This window comes from Peromyscus eremicus, chromosome 1 (assembly GCF_949786415.1).
Source record: "Peromyscus eremicus chromosome 1, PerEre_H2_v1, whole genome shotgun sequence".
NCBI classification, from domain to species: Eukaryota; Metazoa; Chordata; class Mammalia; order Rodentia; family Cricetidae; genus Peromyscus; species Peromyscus eremicus.
Window position 1 is genome coordinate 194,917,768 of NC_081416.1, and position 23,899 is coordinate 194,941,666.

A 23,899-nucleotide genomic window follows, 5' to 3' on the forward strand; every position below is an offset into this window, starting at 1 on the left:
ATTGTAAATGGATGAATTTTATACTGTGTGAATTGTGTCTCAATAAAGTTTGTTTTTATAAAAAATTATCCATCAATTACAGAGTGTGAATTTCCATTATTTCCTGATTTCTAAGAAAAGATCAAGTAGTCTTCACCCCAGAGATGCATGGAGGGCTCAATATACGAAAATCTGTTAGTATAATACACCATATAAACAAACTGAAAGAAAAAAAAAAGCCCAGATTATCATCTCATTTTTGAAGATTGAAATTGAAGAGGATATCAGAAAATGGAAAGATCTCCAATTCTCATGGAAAGGTAAGATTAACATAACAAAAATGACAATCTTACAAAAAGCAACCCACAGATTCAGTGCAACCCCCATCAAAATCCCAACCCAATTCTTCACAGACCTGGAAAGAACAATACTCAACTTCATATGGAAAAACAAAAAACCCAGTATAGCCAAAACAATCCTGTATAATAAAGCCACCTCTGGAGGCATCACCATCCCTGACCTCAAGGTCTACTATAGAGCCATAGTAATAAAAAAGCTTGGTATTGGCATAAAAATCAACATGTGGACCAATGGAATGTAATTGAATATCCTGACATTAATCCACATACCTATGAACACCTGATTTTCAACAAAGAAGCCAAAACTGTACATTAGAAAAATAAATCATCTTTAACAAATGGTGCTGGCATAACTGGATGTCAACATGTCGAAGACTGCAAATAGATCCACATATATCAGCATGCACAAAACTGAAGTCCAAGTGGATCAAAGACCTCAATATAAATCCAGTTACACTGAACCTGACAGAAGAGAAAGTGGGATGTAGCCTTGAATGCATTGGCACAGGAGACCACTTTCTAAATCTAACAACAGTAGCTCAGACACTGAGAGAAACAATCAATCAATGGGACCTCTTGAAACTGAGAAGCTGTTGTAGAGCAAAGGATACGGTCAACAAGGCAAAGCGACAGCCTACAGAATGGGAAAAGATCTTCATCAACCCCACATCTGACAGAGGACTGATATCCAGAATATATAAGGAACTCAAGAAATTAGACATCAAAATGCCCAACAGTCCATTTAAGAAATGGGCTATAGAACTAAACAGAGAATTCTCAACAGAGGAAACTCAAATGGCTGAAAGACATTTAAGGAATTGCTCAACATCCCTAATCATCAGGGAAATGCAAATCAAAACAACTCTGAGATACCACCTTACACCTGTCAGAATGGCTAAGATCAAAAACACTGAAGACACCTTATGCTGGAGAGGATGTGGAGCTAGGGGAACTCTCCTCCACTGCTGGTGGGAATGCAAGCTTGTACAACCACTTTGGAAATCAATATGGCGCTTTCTTAGAAAATTGGGAATCCATCTCCCCCAAGATCCAGCTATACCACTCTTGGGCATATACCCAAGGAATGCTCAACCACACCACAAGAGCACTTGTTCAGCTATGTTCATATCAGCGTTGTTTGTAATAGCCAGAACATGGAAACAACCTAGATGCCCTTCAACTGAAGAATGGATAAACAAAATGTGGTACATATAGACAATGGAATACTACTCAGCAGAGAAAAACAATGACATCATGAGGTTTGCAGACAAATGGATGGATCTAGAAAAAATCATCCTGAGTGAGGTAACCCAGACTCAGAAAGACAAACATGGTATGTACTCACTCATAGCAGGATACTAGATGTGGAACAAGGATGACTGGACTGCTACTCACATCACCAGGGAGCCTACCTGGAAAACAGGACCCCAAGAAAGACATGGGGATTGCCCAATGACAGAGAAATGGAATGAGATCTACATGAACAGCCTGGACATGAGTGGGGGTAGTGAAGGGCGAGGGTCGAGGGAAAGAGAGCTTGGGTGAGCGGGAGATCCTAGCTGGATCAACAACAGAGAGGGGGAACAAGGAATAGGAGACCATGGTAAATGAAGACCACATGAGAATAGGAAGAAGCAAAGTGCTAGAGAGGCCCACAGAAATCCACAAATATACCCCCACAACAGACTGCTGGCAATGGTCGAGAGACAGCCCGAACTGACCTACTCTGGTGATGGGATGGCCAAACACCCTAATTGTCGTGCTAGAAACCTCATCCAACTACTGAGAGATCTGGATGCAGAGATCCATGACTAGGCCCCGGGTGGATCTCTGGGAGTCCAATTAGCGAGAATGAGAAGGGTTTATATGAGCGAGAATTGTTGAGACCAAGGTTGGATAAAGCACAGAGACAAATAGCTAAACGAATGGAAACACATGAAATATGAACCAATGGCTGAGGGGTCCCCAACTGGATCAGGCCCTCTGAGTGGGTGAGACAGTTGATTGGCCTGATCTGTTTGGGAGGCATCCAGGCAGTGGGACCGGGTCCTGTGCTCATTGCATGAGTCGGCTGTTTGAAATCTGGGGCCTATGCAGGGTCACTTGGCTCGGCCTGGGAGGAGGGGACTGGACCTACCTGGACTGAGTCTACCAGGTTGATCTCAGTCTGTGGGGAAGGCTTTGCCCTGGAGGAGATGGGAATGGGGGGCGGGCTGGGGGGAAGGTGAGGGGGGCGGGAGGGGGGAGAACAAGGGAATCCGTGGCAGATATGTAGAACTGAATTGTATTGCAAAATAAAAATTAAACAAACAAACAAACAAACAAACAAAAAAACCCAAAAAACAAAAAACTGAAGTCCAAGTGGATCAAAGACCTCAATATAAATCCAGTTACACTGAACCTGATAGAAAAGAAAGTGGGATGTAGCCTTGAATGAATTGGCACAGGAGACCACTTTCTAAATATAACAACAGTAGCTCAGACACTGAGAGCAACAATTAATAAATGAGACTTTCTGAAACTGAGACGCTTCAATAAGGTAAAGGACATGGTCAGTAAGACAAAATGACAGCCTACAGAATGGGAAAAGATCTTCACCAATCTCACATCTGATAGAGGGCTGATCTCCAAAATATATAAGGAACTCAAGTAACTAGACATCAAAATACCAAACAATCCAATTAAAAAATTTGGCTACAGAAATGAACATAATTCTCAACAGAAGAATGTCAAATGGCTGAAAGACATTTAAGGAATTGCTCAACATCCTTAGTCATCAGGGAAATGCAAATCAATACAACTCTGAGATACCATCTTACACCTGTTGGAATGACTAAGATCAAAAACACTGAAGACAGTTTATGTTGGAGAGGATTTGGAGCAAGGGGAACACTCCTCCATTGTTGGTGGGAGTGCAAACTTGTACAGCCACTTTGGAAATCAGTATGGCGGTTTCTCAGGAAATTGAGACTCAATCTACCTCAAGACCCAATGATACCACTTTTGGGTATATACCCAAGGAATGCTCCATCATAGCACAAGGACACTTGTTCAAGTATGTTCATAGCAGCATTATTTGTAGTAGCCAGAACCTGGATACAACCTAGATGCCCCTCAACCAAAGAACGGATAAAGAAAATGTGGTACATTTACACAATGAAGTATTACTCAGTGGTAAAAAAACCAATGACATCATGAAATTTGCAAGCAAATGGATGGAAAAAGAAAATATCATCGTGAGTGAGGTAACCCAGACTCAAAAAGACAAACATGGTATGTGGTCACTCATAGGTGGATACTAGAAGTAAAGCAAAGGAGAACCAGCCTACAACCCACAGCTCCAGAGAAGCTAGGTAACAAGGAGGACCCTAAGAGGAATGCATGGAATGCCCTGGGATTGGGAAATAGATGAAATCTCCTGAGTAAACTGTGGATGAGGGGAGCAATGGAGTATAGGAAGTGGTGGGTGTGAGCATGGGGGAATGGGATCGTTGAGCTGGAACATGGGCAGAGTGTGAGAGAAATGAAGGAGATTTCTTGATAGAGGGAGCCATCACTGCTATAGGAGAAACCTTCTGCTAGGAAAATTCCCAGGAATCCATAGGGATGACCCCAGCTTAGACTACTAGCAGTGGAGGAGAGGGTGCCTGAGCTGGCCTATCCAGGTGATTAGATTGGTGAATACTCTGTCATCATAGAGCCTTCATCCAGTAACTGATGGAAACAGATGCAGAGAGCCATGGCCAAGCACCAGGCCAAGCTCTGAATTCTAGTCTAAGAAAGAGATGAGGGATTCTGTGAGCAAGGTGCATCAAGACCATGATGGGTAAACTTACAGATACAAGTGAACAAAGCTAGCGGGAACTCGTGAACTTTGGACTGTCAGATGTGCATGGTCTGTATGGGACTGGACTGGGCCCTCGGCATGGGTGAGACCATTGTGTAGCTTGGTCTGTTTGAGGGGCCCCTGACAGTGGGAATAGGATCTATCCCTGGTGCATGAACTGGCTTTTTGGAGCCAATTGCCTATGGTGGGACAATTGCACAGCCTTGATCCAGGAGTAGAGGCTTGGATCTGCCTCAGCTGAATGTACCAGAATCCCCATGGGAGACCATAGCCTTTTAGACGAGGGGCTAAGCCGGGCAGTGGTGGCGCACGCCTTTAATCCCAGCACTCGGGAGGCAGAGCCAGGCGGACCTCTGTGAGTTCGAGGCCAGCCTGGGCTACAGAGTGAGTTCCAGGAAAAGGCTCCAAAGCTACAGAGAAACCCTGTCTTGAAAAACCAAAAAAAAAAAAACCCAAAAAACAAAAAAACCCAAATAGACGAGGGGCTGTGGGGTGGGCTGTTGGGGAATGCTAGGAGGGAGTGGGAGAAGAGATGAGGGAGGACCTGTCGTTGGTATGTGGAAGGAATAAAAAATTTCTCAATAAGAAAGGAAAAAAATAAAAATAAAGTTGCATAATGTAAATGGATGAACTGTACATTATGTGACTTATATCTCAATAAAGCTTGTATTAATAAAGAATTATCTATCAATTACAGAGTGTGAACTTCCATTATATCCTGATATTTAAGAAAAGATCAAACATTGAAAGTGAAAGTTCAATAAGCATAGGCTGAAATATTAGTGAACTGGAGTATTGCTGGTTTTATTTATCTGTTTTTAATTTTATACATTTATTGCTTGATAGATTTGTGTGTGCATGTTCCCATCTATGTTTTTGGACATGCAAGTGCCAAAGCACTATGTGGAGGTCAGAGGATAAGTTTGAGAAGTCAGTTCTTTTCTCTCATCACCTACGACCTGTACATTTAATGAGGATCATCAGGCTGCCTTTACTTCTAAGGTGCTGAGCCATCGATTTGGCTCCATTTTAGGCTTCAGTGTGGGAATTATGATTATGTTAGAAAATTCTACTCATCTGTTGGAGTAACAGAGTTTAGAATTTGTCTTCTTACCTGAGTATATCTTTTTTGTATGTATAAAGTGTGTGTGTGTGTGTGTGTGTGTGTGTGTGTTTGTGTGTGTGTGCCATGGCTTGTGTGTGGAGAAAGAGGATAACTTTGTAGAGTTGGTCCTCTCCTACCTCTATGTAGGTTCTTAGTATCACACACTGGTCATCAGGTTTGTGTATCAAGTGATTTTTACCTGAAAACCATCGTGGCAGCTTTGGGATCTGTTTTCAAGTGATAGAAGAAAGGCTCAGTCTTTTGGGAGGATTTCTCATGACTCTACAAAGACATGGATATTTATTGTTTTCTACTGATTGGTTTTTGTATGTCCAAATTATCCATGATATACCACTCTAAAAATTCCTAAGGAACAACAAAGATCACCCAGAACATAGAGTGTGAAAGAAATAATCCATTTTAGCTACTCAGGTATTTGCTTCTTGTACCTACCTGGGTCTCTCTACAGAACAGTGCCCTGAGCACAGCTGGTCCTGCACTTGCAAGTCCCCCAGGAGACAGTTAGAGCTGTTGTCGCCCTTCCTGTAGTCTGCAGATGATGCCCAGAGCTGTGACCTTGGATGCAGAGAGGCCATGAAGCCTCAGGAGAAGGGGTTAAAACTTTTAATGGCTCTGGGATTTAGTGGCCACCCACCTCCACCACCTCCCGATCAACATTCTCCCCACAGTCTGAAAGCCCAGGCTCCCAGTGTGGTCTTAGCCTGAGGTCCTTGATCAAGGGCAGTCTCCCAGATAAAACCTCCTTCACTGTGAGCCACTGCCCCAGGTGGGGCTGTCCTGTCACTGGCTGTCTGGCCCCCAGCAGGCATGTGGCCATGTACTCTCCTTCCTGTTCTCTTTGGCTGTCTCTCTGGGTCTGCCTTTTCTGCACCAAGAGCCTGGCTGTTTCCAAGGCAGAGGCCTCGCTTTGATCGTCCTGGAGATGTAATAGTGGGGGGCAGCTTCTCCATCTTTGACCTCTCTGTTGGTAACCTGTCTGACTTCACTGCCCCACCATCTCGACTTCTGGTTTCAAGGTAAGAGCTGGATGTGGCATAGGAATCTCTGAAATCCTGAAGCAGCTTTACAAGCTTGTGTGAAGTTTTGGATAAGGGTTGATTCTCAGAATCCCAGCTAGATGGCCACCAGTTTTCTCTGTGTATACATGCAGTAGTTCTTTTTTTCTCCTTTTACATCACCTCTGTGTGTCTGTCTTTCTTGTTTGTACCAGACTGAAGTATAGGTTGCTCATGTACTGGTTGTAATGTATGTGCTCCACTGGCCAGGGATGATTCTTGATTCTTTTGTATATCCTTGGTTCCTAAAGTGGTATCTAGGTAGGTGTGTTTGTTGAATGGGTTAGTGTGTAAATAATAGATTTTTTCATTATTTATCAGCCTCCCTGATTCCTCTGTACTATATTCCTTTTGCTTGTTGTTTTTTTCTAAGCCTCCTAAGCCTCCAATTCACTAGGTAGTCGAAGATGACCTTAAATCATCCTCCTGATCCTCCTGCCTCCACCTTCTGAGTGCTGAGATGACTGACCATATCACCAACTCAGTTCCTTAGGTGCTGGAGATAAAACTTATGAACTGAGCCATCCACAGTCACACTTTAAGACATTTTTGTCCCATCTTTCTCAAAATACTGTTGCATGCAATAGTTCTCAAACAAGTATTTGGAATATTATTTGGTTTTTAAATGTTTGTTTTTAGCTTTATTGGTTTTTCATTGCAGCAGTGACTGAGCATAGGGCATATGGCTGCACTCCTAGCCCGCAGGAAGCTGAGGCAGGAGCATTATTAGTTACAGGCAAGATTGGGGTGCATAATGAGACCTGAGTCAAAAAGAGTTGTTATGAGTATTTTCCAGTTTGGTGGCGATGGCGCATGCCTTTGATTCTAGCACTTGTTATCCAGAGCCAGGCAGATCTCTGTGAGTTCAAGGCCAGACTGGTCTACAGAGTGAGATTCAGGAGAGGCACCAAAACAACACAGAGAAACCCTGTCTTGAAAAACCAAAAACCAAACCAAACCAAAACAAAAAACCCAAAAAACAACCACCCCCCGAAAATAACATAACAAACAAAAAACAAAAAACCCCAAAATAAAAAACAAACAAAAAATCCCAGTATTTTCTACAGTAACTACCATCATTTTATAATCAGCTACAAATGCAAGAGATTTTCACTACTGATTTTTCATATTTATCATCATTTTTATTACTTTTCTTTGAGACAGTACCCTACTTTGTGCTCTAACTAGTCTGGAACTCCTTGTGTAGTTCATACTAGCCCTGAAACTCAGGATTACAAGTATGAGCCACCAACACAGTGATCACAATGACTTGTCCTTGAGTATTTTTTCTTTTTTGAGAGAGGGTCTTTTTGTGTAGGTGATGCTAGCCTAAAACTCACTATCTTCCTGCCTCCACAACCTGAGTGCTGGAATCACAGGTGTGTACCATCATACCTGGATCCCATGTTGCTTTAAAGTCATCGGGTAATAATTGTATGTACGTATTGGGCACAAAGATGTATTTTAATGAATATATACAATATAGAATATTTAATCAACCCACCAGAAACACATCACTTTGTATAATTATTTTTTGGTGATGTGAACATTTAAAATCTAATGTGGGAGTGGAGATAGGAGAATCTAAAATTGAAGGTCTTTGGGGATGAGGAAATTCCTGTGTTGGTGTCCTGTCTGCTGTGCAAGCCTGAAGACCTGAGTTTGAATTTCCAGCATCCATGTGAAAACCCAGCATGTTGATCATCTGTAACCCTGGTTAGGAACAGTGAGACAGGCAGATTCCAAAGGTCACTGGCCGGCCAGCCTATCTGAATGGATGAAGTCCAGGTTCAGTGAGTTAACCTGTCTCAAAAAGGAAGTTAAGAGGAGCCCTTGAGATGCCTTATGGGGTAAAGTGCTCGGCATGCAAGTCTTATGGATGACCTGAACCCTCCCTGAAACCCACATAAATGTGGAAGGAGAGAATTGACTCAAAAGTTGTTTCCTGACCTCTATGTGTTGTAGCATGTTTTGGTCTGCAGAGACATCATATACACACATGAAAACAGAATAATGTTCTTTAAAAGGTGGAGAAGCAATTGAGAAAGATATCCTGACATCCCATCAGCCTTTACCCTCCATAGGGATACACCATGCACACAATACCAACTCTGACACACACACACACACACACACACACACACACACACACACAGAGGTGCAGGGCATGGTTGAAGATGATACAAGAAGTCAATTTTTCTCTTATCCATATGTGCATACACATATACATGTAAAAGGAGTTCAATATCATTCTAAGTTATATAGTGAATGTGAGGTTACACTGGGTGATAGGAAGTCTTGGCCTCAAAACAATAACAAATCTACTCTTGATGTTAAGTTTAGAAATTAATTAAAATATAACAGCATCAGTTGGATGTGGTGGTGCTTGCTAATTGTCTTATTACTCAAGAGGCAGAGGCAGGTGGATTTCTGTTCTTTGATAGTTACATGCACTTATATTGTTTATTCTCATTTCCCCAGACTCTCTTCTCTTCCTTCCACACTTGAAATTACCTTCTCCTTCTTGGAGGTCACTTTCCCACATTCATGCTGTTTTGTTTTGTGACTCACTGATTTTAACCAGGACCAATTGTCATTTTGGAACTGTCCACTGCAGCTTGGTGGATTCACCTGTTCCTTACATGACTGAAGATAATGAGTCTCTTCTCCCCCAAATACATTAGTTGACAATAGTTCAGCAGGGAAGAGTAGGGCCACACAAGGAATTTTCCAGTGCATGACTGGCTGCTGACAGGCTCACATGTCTGCAATGTCTGCGTCATGTCCTAAAGACAGTATTTCATATCTCTTCTCCCTGTCTTCTGGCTCTTGGGTTGAGTACTACTGAAATAGATTTTAGTTGCTATAAATTGTAACCAACTATACAATGCAATAGATTTTTACTTTGTTTTCATGACACAGAGATTCTGTATGTATCTCTGGTTCTTAGGTCTGGGTATATAATCCATGCTGGTCTCTAACTCAGGAAGATCCACCTGCCTCTGTCTCCTGAGTGCTGGGATTAAGTTGTGGCTGCATTCCTGCTGAGTTATTACTCTTGGCCTGGCTCTGGAGAGTAGCACCTAGCCCTAATCCACCCTTTGTTTAACCAACACCTTTTGTTTCTCTTATTGCCCTATGTGAATCTTGTCTGGGAGTCTCCCAAGGATCAAAGGCCTATGCAAAACTTGGTTCAGAAAACCCAGAAAACTGTGGTACCTGTGAAATCAAGGAATTTGCAGTTGGCATTTTATCTTTGGGAGCTCCTTCCAGGTTGCTTTGAAGGTATGGAAATTAACTGGCTAAACTGTAATAGAGAGAAAATAAAAATGCCCTCGGTAAAGGGAAAGTACTTTGGTCCTTTGAAGCTGAACCCTCCTGCAGCCACCAAAGGGTAAATTCATTTTTTTTTTTTTTTTTTTTGGTTTTTCGAGACAGAGTTTCTCTGTGTAGCTTTGTGCCTCTCCTGGAACTCACTTGGTAGCCCGGGCTGGCCTCGAACTCAGAGATCCACCTGGCTCTGCCTCCGAGTGCTGGGATTAAAGGCGTGCACCACCACTGCCCGGCAGGGTAAATTCATTTTTAAGATGCCTCTGATTCTTCTTTCCATGGATCCCAGTGAACCCACACACCCTTGCCTTAACAAACAGCAACAATTGTCTCCCAACATGATGCCACCACACTCAGATTGTTTAATACATCTTCACTTATCCCTCCTGTCTTCTTAAACTGTCCCCTCTGATTACTGTCTCCACATTCCCTCTGGCTCCCCTTTATGCATTCTGACCTGTGCTCCTCTGCACATCTGTGTGCAAGTATTTGTGGAGATGTAGGTTTTACATGTATCCCTTGAGTCACCGTGTTTATTCTTGTTCCATTTACCCCATCATGAGTGATGAATGTGGGCTTCTCTTTCCCTCAGCGTTTCCAACTGGGGCTACCGGGTGGCCCAGAGTTTCGTCTTTGCCATCGAGGAGATTAATAGGAGTGCTCACTTGTTGCCCAATGTGACCCTGGGCTTCTCTATTCGAAACTCTGGGGACACAGTGCATGGAGCCCTCCATGAGACAATGAGCTTTCTCACGAGGCAGCAGGAGCCCATCCCCAACTACACATGCCAGCATGGCTCTCCTCAGGCTGCCTTGGTAGGGGACGCGAGGTCATCCCTGTCTGTGTCCATGGCCAGACTTCTGGGACTGTACAAGTTTGCCCAGGTGAGTTGCTGAAAGTCTCCTTCCTTCCTGAATGTAGTGCAATCCCTTACTGATGATAGTGAAAATGATGGTGATGGTCACAGTAGTGAGCAGCTCTACTGTGCAATCCCTTACTGATGATAGTGAAAATGATGGTGATGGTCACAATAGTGAGCAGCTCTACTGTGGAGCCAGTCTCTCTGTAAATATTCTCCATGTCCAACACGGTTCTCCTACATGTTTAGTGTTTAGAGAGAACTATCATCCCTCTCAATGATGAAGTTAGTGGAAAATTTCCTTTTTTTATTTAAAATATATTTTTATATTTTTTAATGTGTACATGTATTTCGCATTCTTATATATATAATAAATATATGAAGTATATATTTATATACAAGCACACACATATATTTCTCATATCGTATATCAATATATCATATATGTATCACACATATCACACACATACACACATATGTATCTATGTATATATGTATTTATGTAAATATGTATTACACGTGTGCCTGGTTGCACTTGGACATTCAGAACAAGGCACTGGATTCCCTAGAACTGAAGTTACAGATGTTTTTTATCTGTCACAAGGGAGCTGGATTTTGAACTCAGATCTTCTGAAAGAGCACCAAGTACTGTTATCCACTGTACCATCTTTTCAACCCTTATTTATAATTTGTGTGTGTGTGTGTGTGTGTGTGTGTGTGTGTGTGTGTGTGTGTGTATACTCAGCACCAGTGCAATGGTGTCCATGTTGAGGTCAGAATACATTTTTAAGGTGTCAGTTCTTTTCTTCTACTATGTTGATTCAGGGGATTAAGCTCAGATTTTCAGGCTTGGTGGCAAACACCTTTACCTGAGGAGATATCCTTCTAGCTCACAGAGAAATAAATACACATGCATGTACACACACACACACACACACACACACAAACACACACACGGATTTATCAGTAAGTTCTTCTAGCTGTAGGTGTTTGGAATTTGAGTCTAGGCAGTTGGGCTCATGCCACTTGCTCCCATCTACCCCCTGGATGTTCCATGTAACCCAGCAATCAGTGTCATTCCCACAAGGTTGGCCATATATGACAATCATCTCTTCAGTTTATAGGTTTAAGAGGTGACTTTAGGATAATTTCTCCATTTAAGATGAACAATTCAGTGACTTTTATCTTAGGATGAGTACCACAGTTGATTTGAGAACATTTTCATCCTCCTGCAGAAAGACATTCCCCTCAAGCCCAAAGGTACAACATCACATTATTCCTACCCCGAGACAACCTCCAACAATTTGGTGTGATCCTTACATATGCACCATCACACACACACACACACACACACACACACACACACACACACACACACCCCACATGAATTTAAAATATAACAACCTAAGAGCTGTGTGCATACCAGAGAGTCAGGCCAATCCTAGCTGAAGTACAGGAACTGAATATGAGATGGCAGATTAAGGACAGATGCTCAGAGGGGAGCAGGTAAAGCTATGGTTCTGGGCTTCATTCCAGAAGCCACAGGGCTGTGTCTGGGATGATCAGCCAGTGAGGCGCACAAAGCTGCTTGTTGAATCAGCACAATTCTCAAATCAGGATGCTCAAGTCCTTCCATGAAAATTATTTATGTTTTAAAATTTAATATACATATATGAGTATGTGTATATGTTGGAGTCTATGCCACGGATGCAGGAGGAAGCCAGAAGATGGTATCAGATTTCCTGGAGCTGGAGTTACGGGCAGCTGTGAACAACTTGAGATGTGTGTTGGGAATTGAACATGGGTCCCTTGTAAGAACAACAAGGGCTCTAAACTGCTGAGCCATGTCTCCATCCCCTTCCTTCCTACATTTAAAACAGATCATCAGCCCATGCCTAAGTCCAGATCTCATCCACTCTTCTATCCTGGCTCTTCCTTGACAGGTCAGTTATGGATCCTCACTACCCATCCTCAGTGACAAGATCCAGTTCCCATCTTTCATGCGTACTGTGACTAGTGACCTCACATCCTCCCTTGCAGTGACTCAGCTGATAATTCATTTTCAGTGGTCCTGGGTGATCATTCTTGCCCATGATGATGACTTTGGGCAGCAGGCCAGCTCTCTGGCCACTCAGGAGCTGAGCACAGCTGGTGTGTGCATTGAGTACACCCTCCATGTTCCTTCCCATGAGTCCTTGGGGAAGATTGAAGAGATTGTCCAGAAGATGCAAAAATCCACAGCCAGGGTTGTTCTGGTTTTCCTAAGCAATTCTAATTTCCAGCTCATCTTGTATGGCTTACTGGATGTCCCTGTCTCAGGCCAGGTCTGGGTCAGCAAGGACACTCTGCACATGGCTCTTGCCCTGACCATTCCAGGCATTTCCCAGGTATTGCACAGCACATTTGGTCTTCTGCCTCACAGCAGCAGGGCAATTGGGTTCCCTGAGTTCCTTGCTAATCTGCGGCCCAGCCAGACCCCAGAAGACATGTTCATAAAGAAGTTCTGGGAGTTCACCTTTGGTTGTACATGGCCCCACCAGAGCAGCACAATGACAGATGGTATCCAGTTGTGCTCAGGGAATGAGAGTCTGAAAAACAAGCAGTACCCTTTTGCAGAAGTGAGTGAAATTGATGTTGCTTACACAGCTGTCTACAGCATTGCTCATGCCCTGCAAGACATGATAACCCATGGGCACCAGCTTGGGAAAGTTACAGACTCTCAGGACTTCCAGCCCTGGCAGGTGAGAGAGGCATGTGTGGTGTGAGTGATTCAGGGATGGCTGGGAAAGAGGACATTGATTCTGAGTAAGCTACAGAAAAGCTGACTGTATGCCTAAACAAGGATTCCTCATACTTGTATCTAAGAGGCATCTTAGAAGGAACAATGGACAAGGATTCCATGCTATGTGTGTGATCTCAGATGAATCCAGTCCTTGTAGCATCGCTTGTTTTAGTAAATACAGGGTTCCTAATAAAATTAAAATTTCATATAACAATAAATAGATTTCTTTTAGTGTCTTAAAACTGAGCTTTGATAAACAGTAGTTGATTTTCAGTATAGGCATGATACAAATCAGAATTTCAAAGAGATACCAAATGCTACTTATTCATTTGTCCTCTTTTGGGTATGTCGTAGGTGTCTAAGGGCTCATGTGCATTGGCTTGCAGGCCCATGTGGTGGGGGTGCACTCATGTGTACATTATTCTTCCGTCACTCATCTACCTTATTCTTTAGGGCAGGGTCTCTTGTTCAGACCCAGAACTTGTTGATGTGGCTGGTTTTGCTAGTCAGCTTTTTCTGGGCTCCTCTTGTCTCCACATTCTGAGGATGTAATTACAGTTGTGCTGCCACATCCACCTAAAATTTAGATGGGTTCTGGGGACTTGAGGTGTAATCCTCAAATTCTTTTTTAATTTCCTCACAAACTTTAATTATTGATTACAAAGTCTTTTCATGGTATATACATTTTCTAAAGTCTTCCATGATTACAAAAGCATATCAAAGTAAAGAAACAAGAGGAGCAAACAGCAAATATCATGAGAACTAAAATCTAACATTATGATAAAATCAATTCTTTTAAGTCAGTATCTTTTTCCTTAGAGTTGGTATCATAAAGCCTTATGGTTACAGAAAAATTAGACAGTATATCTCTATTTAAGTTTGACTAAATTAAAATAACCAAAGTTATTTCCTACTACCTGTTATATCCAGCTTCTCCTGTATTATTCTATTAATCTACTGTAATAAATATCTGATCTTTCAATGGAAATCTCATTCCTCAGTCCCTTGTTTAAATTCCTTCTTTTATATCTGTTATAAGACCACCATCCTTTCCCTTGACCCCTGAAATACTGTGCATTTCTCTGTGTAATCCTCAAACTTTTATAGAGAGTGTTTTAATCCCTGGGCCAACTCAAAGTCCTCAATTATTATTCTGTTTTAAAATATTACTGGCCGGGCGGTGGTGGCGCAAGCCTTTAATCCCAGCACTCGGGAGGCAGAGCCAGGCGGATCTCTGTGAGTTCGAGGCCAGCCTGGGCTACCAAGTGAGTTCCAGGAGAGGCGCAAAGCTACACAGAGAAACCCTGTCTCGAAAAACAAAAAACAAAAAAACAAAAAAACAAAAAAAAATATATTACTGATAAATTCATATACATATATAATGCATTTTGGTATTCTTGGCACCAGCCTGTCTGTCTGTCTGTCTGTCTGTATCTATCTATCTATCTATCTATCTATCTATCTATCTATCTATCTATCTATCTATCTATCTATCAGTCTTCTCAAATCCATTCAGGGTAGCATAGGCCCAGATATGTAAGGAGGCCCTTGGAAGAAACGTTGCTCCCTGGTGAGGTAACTAAAGAGAGTAGTGACCACGGAGAGGGTATATTTTCATCACCTTCACTGAGATGACCTGAGTCTCTACTATGTGCTTGGTGAATGTACATGTGGTTATCAACCAGATGCACAGTGATGGTTGTTGGATTTTTGGCTGAGAGTGACAGATTTCAAATTACATGAGGCCCGGCTTGGTGGCCAATGCCTGTTATGCTAGCACACAGGATGTTGAGGTCAAATAGAAGAGGTTGGAGCAAATAGAAGAGCAACATAGGAAGGACTGATGAATAATGGGAGACTGTTTGGAGTGAATGGGTGGTCTAGGTGAGCTGGGGCCAGTCTGTGGAAGTCCTGCTAGGATTTGGAGTCTACTGAGTATGATGGGAAGACTGAGGACAGTAGTAGACAGCCAAATGAGACTCTGGAGCAGGAACCACATTGTCATGTTTTTGGGTTTAATTTTAAGGCTGTTGAGGTGGCTTAGTGGTTAAAGGCACTTGTCCCCAAGCCTAAGTTAGATTCCTGTGTCCCACATGGCAGCAGGAGAGAACATTCCTGAGAGTTGTTCTCTGGATTACTCAGTATGAAAGAGCTGTACAACACATACACACACACACACACAGAGCTAGGATTAATAATTATCTTGATTAAGTATTATGAATTTTTAATTAATTATAACTAATCATATTTGTTAGTCTGAAACGATCACAGGTCTTTTATCTCCCTTTTAACTAAGGGTGCTGTCCTTGGTTGAAATGACTCTGTATCATTGCAGAGGTGAATGGAATGTTGCATTTTAGACAAGACCCTGAGCTGGTCCTTGCCAGTGTACAATGTCTCCCTTTCTTCTTCAGATGCTTCATGCCCTCAGGAAGGTGCACTTCAAGACTCCTGATGGAATCAAGATTATGTTTGATGCCAATGGAGATTTGGTGACAAAATTTGACATTTTCCAAGGGCAGAAGACCTCTGAGGGTGTATTTCACTTGGTTCATGTAGGCATGATAGACCCTCAAGTCTCTTTGGGAAGCAAGATAATGGTCTATTTGAAGGAGGATCTTCAAGTGAGTTACCTGACTGCAGTGATAAGTCTTGTCCTAATGTGTTAAAGTGACAGGGCAATTCTAAGTCCAGGGCTCCTCATCTCTGCTTGTGCATTTAGTTGATGCAGCTCTGGATGGCCCAGTCAGTTATAACTGGCTATGCTGTTTACCTCACAACAGATCTTTCCCTGAATGATATTGATTCACCAGCAAAAATGACCTGACAGTACTGTAGCACTTCTTAATGTCTGCCAATACTTACAGTTGTTTTTCAAGTTTTGTTTATATGTATGGAGCTTTTTAAGCATGTATATTTGTGTAGTATGTGCATGCCTGGTGCTTGTGGAGGCTGTGGAGGGCACTGGATCCTCTAGAACTGGAGTTACAGTGTGAGCTGCTATATGGGTGATGGGAATTGAACCCTGTTCCTCTGGAAGAGCAGCCTGTACTCAGAAGCACCGAGCCCTCTGTCCTGCCCAAATACCTTTAATTATTGGTATAGGAGCCCCAGAGATACTGGAAAGACAACACATCAAACTGTTTAGCTATGTTTTTGAATCCCTTAGCTAAGTAAGCCAGATGTAACCCTTCCCTGTTTACACTCAAAGGTACATCTCCCATCTGCCATCTGCTGGGATAGATATGTTTTCTGAAAGGCATTTCATCTAGTGTTCTGTGAGGCAACTGTTCTGTTTTGGTTCTCAGGCTGAGGTCAAGCATCTGTATTCCTGGAGAGTCCCTGGTGACACTGTGCTCACTGTTACTAGGTGCCCAGCTCTGTCTGCAGTGAAAGCTGCCTTCCAGGATTCAGCCAAGTGCCCAGGCTGGGAGCCCCCCACTGCTGTTTTGATTGCAGTCCCTGCCCTGAGGGACAGTTTGCAGACCAAAGAGGTAAGGGCACGTGGAGCTGGAATCTAAGGGTCAAGAGGGCACTGTGAGCCTCCTGTATTTGTTCATTGTCTTTGTTACTGTTCTACTGCTGTGAAGAGACACCATGACCAAGGCAGCTTCTAAACGAAAAGCATTTAACTAGGGGCTTACTTAGAGTTTCAGTCTGTCACTATCATGGCATGAAGTGTGGCCTCAGGCAGGCAGGCATGGTGGCATAGCACTAGCTGAGAGCTTACCTTATGCTCCAAAGTGTCGCGTCTGCCTCGACCAGCAAGGAAGACGCAACACCAGGCTCTTCTCCAAGCAGTTTATTCAGGAACCTGAGACAATCTTCTGACCCCAGGGAAAGCCATCTTATGACTCCGGGGAAAGCCAGTCCTCACCCTTTATAGCCACTGGGCAACCAACCCCGTAGTGCCACGTGGACAATGCCGACAGGGTCAGACATACACAAGCAAGCCAGATACCACGCCCAAGCCAAATAATTTGTTTATCCCAGAGAGCACCTGCCATCGGGAAGGTGGAAGCTAGACGCAGGTGCCATCTTTGAGGCGCGGCCGTGCATGGCTCTCTACAGTTCCCCCTTTATTGTTTTAAGCAGCAGGCAAGAGCAGAGGTCTAATCTCTGCCCAAATACAACTTGGACATTGTACTGGTGTTAGTCCATGTGTCATCCACCCAGAGAACCCTTGACCCGTCCGATACCCTTTTTTGCAGAGGTGGGAATTAGGGTATCAACCCACATGCAATTAGACTGGCTCTTCTTGGGTTTTGCAATACAGCTAGACCCAAGTGCAGTGCACTAGCCTCGCATCCTGCACGATCAAGCTTGTAATGTGGCCAGCCAGGCTGGGGAGACTGTCCAGCCTCTATGCCTGTAAAGGCTTGGATAATCATGGCTGCATTGTGCTGCTGAGAAACCCTTAAACGAACAATGCACCACAGGCACATCAGGGAGACAAGTACCAGTAGGCCTGCCAGGGCACCTAATTTCACCCACTCCTTTAAAAAGGTGATAGAATTTCACAGCCAAGACATCATTTCCGCAGTGGAGGCCAGGTGCACACCTGTGGAGTTGACTGCAATGATCTCATTGCGCAGGATCTGGGTCAGGTTATCCAACTCCACCGACCAGGTTCCGCTCGTGAGTCGATCCTCAGCTGCTCCTGCTGGCAGCTATCAGGATCAGGCACATCAGCTTCCGGGGTGTCATCCCGTCTCTCCGTCTGAGGGGCCTGTCGCACCAATCGTTCAGGTACCCAGATAGGGTCTAGCTGGTCCTGTGGGAAAACACAAACAGAACCTTGTGCCCATGTCAGCACGGGATCGGTGCCATGCCAGCTACCCGTGAGGATATCTTTCCACTTTACCATGCCCTTCATAGGGCTGTATGGATTATGATGCCTATCTGCTGATGAACTTCCCAAGGCATCCAAATTAAAAAAATTTAAGGTGAATAATGCCAGAGAGAGTCTTTCTCTTGGGGTTTGGTCATGGCCTATTCCCCCTTTTTGTTTTTGAAGAATTTCTTTGAGGGACTGATGCGCACGCTCCACAATGCCTTGGCCTTAACTACTTGGCGCACATCTGCACGAGAAAGGGAAAATTTAGCCTGCAACGTGCATGCATTCATGATCCCAGTAAGACCTCTTATGGTGGTGGAGGATCTTTCTATCAATAAACCCACCGTGCCCGGCTTCAAAGGGCCTTTAAAATCAGACTCCACTAATTGTACTCCCATCTGCGGAGTCAGTAATTTTAAACTGCACCGTTTTCACTGTTAGCTCAGGTTTTTCTGTGTTGCATTGATTTTCCACAGATCTCAGCTGCGGATGCCTTGTTGTGCTGGTTCTGGCGTCCACCATTCTTAGCTTCTTAGCAGCTTTTGGAGCTTTTGAAAACCGCTCAGACTGCCTGCTTTGCAGTCTCCTAGGACACTAACTCTGTATCTCAGGTTCTTTCACCACATATATTAAGCTTAGATTCACAATCAACATTTACACCTTTTCACAAAATCACATATAACATGTGCTTAAGCCTAAACTCACACTCAACATTTACATATTTTTACGAACTCACATATAACATATTAACATCTACTTATTTATACTCTTTAATGAAACTATAGAACTACTTTAGCAAATATATTTCTTATTACTTCTTATATACTTCTTATATTCCTTATTTAAACTTACATTTACAACTAACATCTTATTTAAACTTACATTTACAACTAACATCTTATTTAAATTTACATTTACAACTAACATCCTTACTTCTTACAAGCTTATTACTACACGTCTTAAGACTACCTTAGATACTTCTTGCAAGCTTATATTCTTAAAGGAACTCTATAGATCTATTTTACAAACTTATATAGGGCTACCATTAGCATATATTTAACTTAGCAAACACCTAAAGATTTCTTAACACAGATTTAACAAGACAGAATTTCTACAAACTCACATATCTTATTTTCATCCCGGACAGATTCCGCTAGAGACTTGATGACCTTAAAATCCAAAGGTTCATGGTATCTCTGTTGAGTCTGGGCATTGAGAAACACTGGGCAAGCTAGCTGCATTTCAGTTCTAACCTGTCTCCAAACCTCCGGGTTACTCTTCTTAATCTTTAATTTCTTTGAAAGGAGCAGCTCTTTAAGAGCCAGAAAAATTGGGTGCAAAGAAGTTGCGCCCATGATACTAGCAGCACTTTAGCCTTCACCTGCTTTCACTTTCTTTAATTTTCCCATCCGCTTTTGTCACGGCTCTAGTCTTTAATTTTCCCGTCCGCTTTTGTCGCGGCTCTACTTAATTTTCCTGTCCGCTTTTGTCGTGGCTCTACGTTTTCCCGCTTTTGTTGCGGATCCCCACCTTACCTGGGGACTTACCAGTGCACTGCCCTGACTGCGAAGAGTTCTGAGCCTTAAAGGTTCCCTGTACGGGCCACGACTTGTCGCGTCCGCCTCTACCAGCAAGGAAGACGCAACACCAGGCTCTTCTCCAAGCAGTTTGTTCAGGAACCTTGAGACAATCTTCTGACCCCAGGGAAAGCCAGCCCACACCCTTTATAGCCACTGGGCAACCAACCCCGTAGTGCCACATGGACAATGCCGATAGGGTCAGACATACGCAAGCAAGCCAGATACCACGCCCAAGCCAAATAAGTTGTTTATCCCAGAGAACACCTGCCATCGGGAAGGCGGAAGCCGGACGCTGGCGCCATCTTTGAGGTGCGGCTGTGCACGGATCTCTGCATCAAAGACAGCAGGAAGGCAGAGAGGTAGACATGGGGCCTGGTGTGGGAATTTGAACTTTCAAAATTTCACATCCAACAATGCTACACCTCCCAATCCACCCCCAACAATCCACTAACTTCTAACCAAACGTTCAAATACATGAGATTTTGGGGGCCAGCCTCAGTCAAACCACCACACCCATCCACTGATGTTGCAAGTCTTTGCTTTCCTGTGGAACACCAGCCATAACTATAGTCTTACAGTTGTTCTTAGGTAAATGCTTTATTGAGATAGAGAAGTGCACAAACAAATTTAGGCAGCGTAGTGCATTCTCCTCTAGCAAACACTACACATCCTTTGGATCCAATCAAGAAACAGGCATAAGCTACTTACTCCACAAGATTCAAGTGGTCCTATAATCACAACCCTGGCTTTTGCGGATGTTGATGGATTTCAGTTACTGTTTAAACCTCCTGGAAGTGGAATTGCATGGTGGTTGTCTTTTTGTTACTTATTTGTTCCTCTGTATTTGTGGGATTCATCCTAGAGATTGAATGGCAAATGACCACCATATTCACAGTGGCTGTTTGAGCTATAGAACTTATGCCTGTATAATTCTGAAGGCTGAAAACGCAAAGTCAAGTTTTCATCAGGGTTGATTTTGTCTGAGTCCTATTCTTGCCCTGGTGGAGTCATCCTCTTTCTGTGTCCTCTCATTTTGAGGTAATTTATTTCTTTATCTATCTATCTATCTATCTATCTATCTATCTATCTATCTATCTATCTATCTATCTATCTATCAGTCTGTCTATCTATCTATCTATCTATCTATCTATCTATCTATCTATCTATCTATCTATCTATCTATCTATCTATCAGTCTGTCTATCTATCTATCTATCTATCTATCTATCTATCTATCTATCTATCTATCTATCTATCTATCTTTGTTTGTTGTTTGGATTTAAAACAATGCCTCATTGTGCAGCCCTGTCTTGCTTAGAACTCACTACATTGACCAATATGACCCTGAACTGATTCAAATCGACCTGCCTCTGCCTCTCAAGTGCTGAGATTAAAGTCATGTGCAGTCAAACCCAGCTGAGGGGTAGGACTTCATATAAATTTTGGTTTCACAGCTCAGTCTAAAACATTTGTGAATATAATCAGTTACTGATACTCTTGGGAAGAAATGACCCATTAAAAACTCACATAGGAGACCCGGTGTGGTGGCACATTCCTGTAGTCCTAGTACTTAGGAGACAGAGACAGAAGGGAGGATCTTTAGGATTGTGGCAGTCAGAGTAGTCAACTCAGTGATCTCCAGGTTCAATGAGAGATCCTGTCTCAAAAACTAAAGTGAAGAGTGGTCTGAGAGGGTGGCTCAGTGGTTAGGAGTGTTGGATCACACCATCTATAACTCTAGTTTCAGGGCAAACGATGCCATCTTCTGCAGTTTATGAAAGTGTACAGACCACAACTTCAGCAAGTAAAGTAAAACAAGAAACTTTAAAAGGAAATAGTACATTTCTGAGGCTGGTGAAATGGTTCATCAGTTAAAGCACTCCTTGCCCAGACGGAGAGCCTGAGTTCAGTTCCTGAGACCCACATGGAGGAAGATGAGCTCCAAATTCCTGACAGTTGTACTGACCTCCACTTGCACACCTTGGCATGTCTGAGCCCATGCAAACATGCACGCAAACAATAAACAAATAAGTTAGATTAGAAAAATAAGGTGAGGGAAATGACTGAGAAACAATATCTGATCGTCTCTGGTCTCCACATGCATGTTCATCCACTCAAATACTTGTGTTCACACACAAATATGCTTACACAAATTCACACAAATTAGTATAGTGGTGCAGGCCTGTAAACACAGCACTTGAGAGGATGTGGAAGAAGACTTAAGAGTTCAAGGTCATCCTCTGCTACTCAACAAGTTCAAGCCAGCCTGAGTTACACGAGACACTGTTTGAAGACAGAAACAAAACTCCTCACATAAACAGATACAGATTGTGCAGGGTTTTCTTTGTGTCTCTAATACCAGCCATTCCAGCCCTGGACACCAGGAATAATTCAAAATACATGACTTGATGGAAAGGCTGTAAGAGCAGTTAGTGCTTGGGACGCCTTCCTTCAGAGCTGGTGTAGTTCATTTAGTGTTGCAGAAATGGTGTCTGTGTGTCTCCCATAGACATGAAGAGCTGTCTTCTGTGCCCCAAGGAGCAGTACTCGAGCCACACGAGAGACCGCTGCCTGCCCAGGACAGAGATCTTCCTGGCCTTTGAGGAACCTCTGGGCTTCATGCTGGCTTTGGTGGCACTCTTCCTGGCTGGTCTGTCTGTCCTGGTTCTGGGAGTGTTCCTGAAGCACAGAGACAGCCCTGTGGTCAGGGCGAACAACAGAAGTCTCAGCTACTTACTCCTGCTCTCTCTTTGCCTCTGTGCCCTGTGTGCCTTGCTGTTCCTTGGGCGACCCAGTGTCTTGACGTGTCTCCTCCGTCAGACCACCTTTGCTGTGGTGTTCACGGTGGCCGTGTCCTCTGTTCTGGCCAAGACTCTCACAGTGGTCCTGGCCTTCAGGGTCACCAGGCCAGGGGACAGGATCCGGGTATGCCTGAGCCCTGGGGCTTCCACCTCAGTGGTCCTTATTGCTTCCTTCATGCAGGTTGTTCTTTGTGGGGTCTTGCTGGCCACCTCCCCACCATTTCCAGACAGGGATATGGTCTCAGAGCCCCAGCACATTGTCATCCAGTGCCAGGAGGGTTCTGGCACCATCTTCTTCTGTGTGCTGGGCTACTTGGGTTTCCTGGCAGTGGGTACCTTCTCTGTGGCTTTTCTGGCCAGGGGCCTGCCAGATGTCTTCAATGAGACTAAGTTCCTGACCTTCAGCATGCTGCTCTTCTGCAGTGTCTGGATAGCCTTCCTGCCCCTGTACCACAGTGCCCGGGGCAAGTCCACTGTGGCTGTAGAGATCTTCTCCATCCTGGCCTCCACTGCTGGCCTTCTGGGTGGCATCTTCATCCCCAAGTGCTACATCATCTTGCTGAAACCAGAGAGGAACTCTGCTTCCTGGCTAAGGCAAGGCCACCAGGCGCAGCAGGAGAGGCAGAGTGAGATGCTCCAGAGAAGGTGTGTCCCCACATCCACACCACAAAACTTCATGATCTAGTACTTGTGAAAGTCACTAGGATCATCCATGTGATTTTGTCTCACTGTTTTTGTGTGGATGAAAATGTATTTAAAAGACAGATCAAGATTAAAGTGAGATTCTTTTAACAAAACACTCATGACTATCAGTTGATAGTGGCCACATAGATGGTCATTTACTATTCTCTATGTATTGCTAAAATTGATCACGATTGAGACAGTTAGAAAGGGGAGCTGACAAGATGGGTCAATGGGTAGAAGCACTTACCATTAAACTTGGCAACCTGGGTGTGATACAGATGACCCATATTTTGGAAGGAGAGAGTTTACATCACTAAGTTGCTGTGTTACCTCTGCTTTCTACTGGAAGCACCCCCTATCTGCATACACACAAAATATAAATGTAAATTATGAAAATTTTGATGAAATGATGATGATCTCAAGTGCTGCTGAGGGTGTGAAGAATTGACAGGCTGATCATTGATCTCTCCTTTTTGTTTTGAGATCATCAGTAGTGGGGATTGAACCTTTCACTTGCAGTTACTGCACAGACTTACCATGTGATTTAGCAATCTCACTCACAGATATATACCCAAGAAAAATAAAAACACGTCTGCAAGGACTGTAAATGAACCTTCAAGGAAGCATTATTTAGGCACTGAGAGTTGAAACATTCGAAATG

General features: G+C 43.4%; 1 protein-coding gene across 1 annotated transcript; it reads left to right on the top strand.

The window, feature by feature from the left end:
• The first annotated feature begins 6,118 nt into the window (after nt 1–6,118).
• On the top strand, nt 6,119–23,239 carry LOC131904209 (vomeronasal type-2 receptor 26-like). The gene is made up of 6 exons (XM_059255235.1): nt 6,119–6,327; nt 10,289–10,580; nt 12,499–13,296; nt 15,752–15,961; nt 16,708–16,831; nt 22,263–23,239. The coding sequence occupies exons 1-6, from the start codon at nt 6,119–6,121 to the stop codon at nt 23,237–23,239; spliced, it is 2,610 nt and encodes an 869-aa protein (XP_059111218.1).
• Nucleotides 23,240–23,899: the final 660 nt, after the last annotated feature.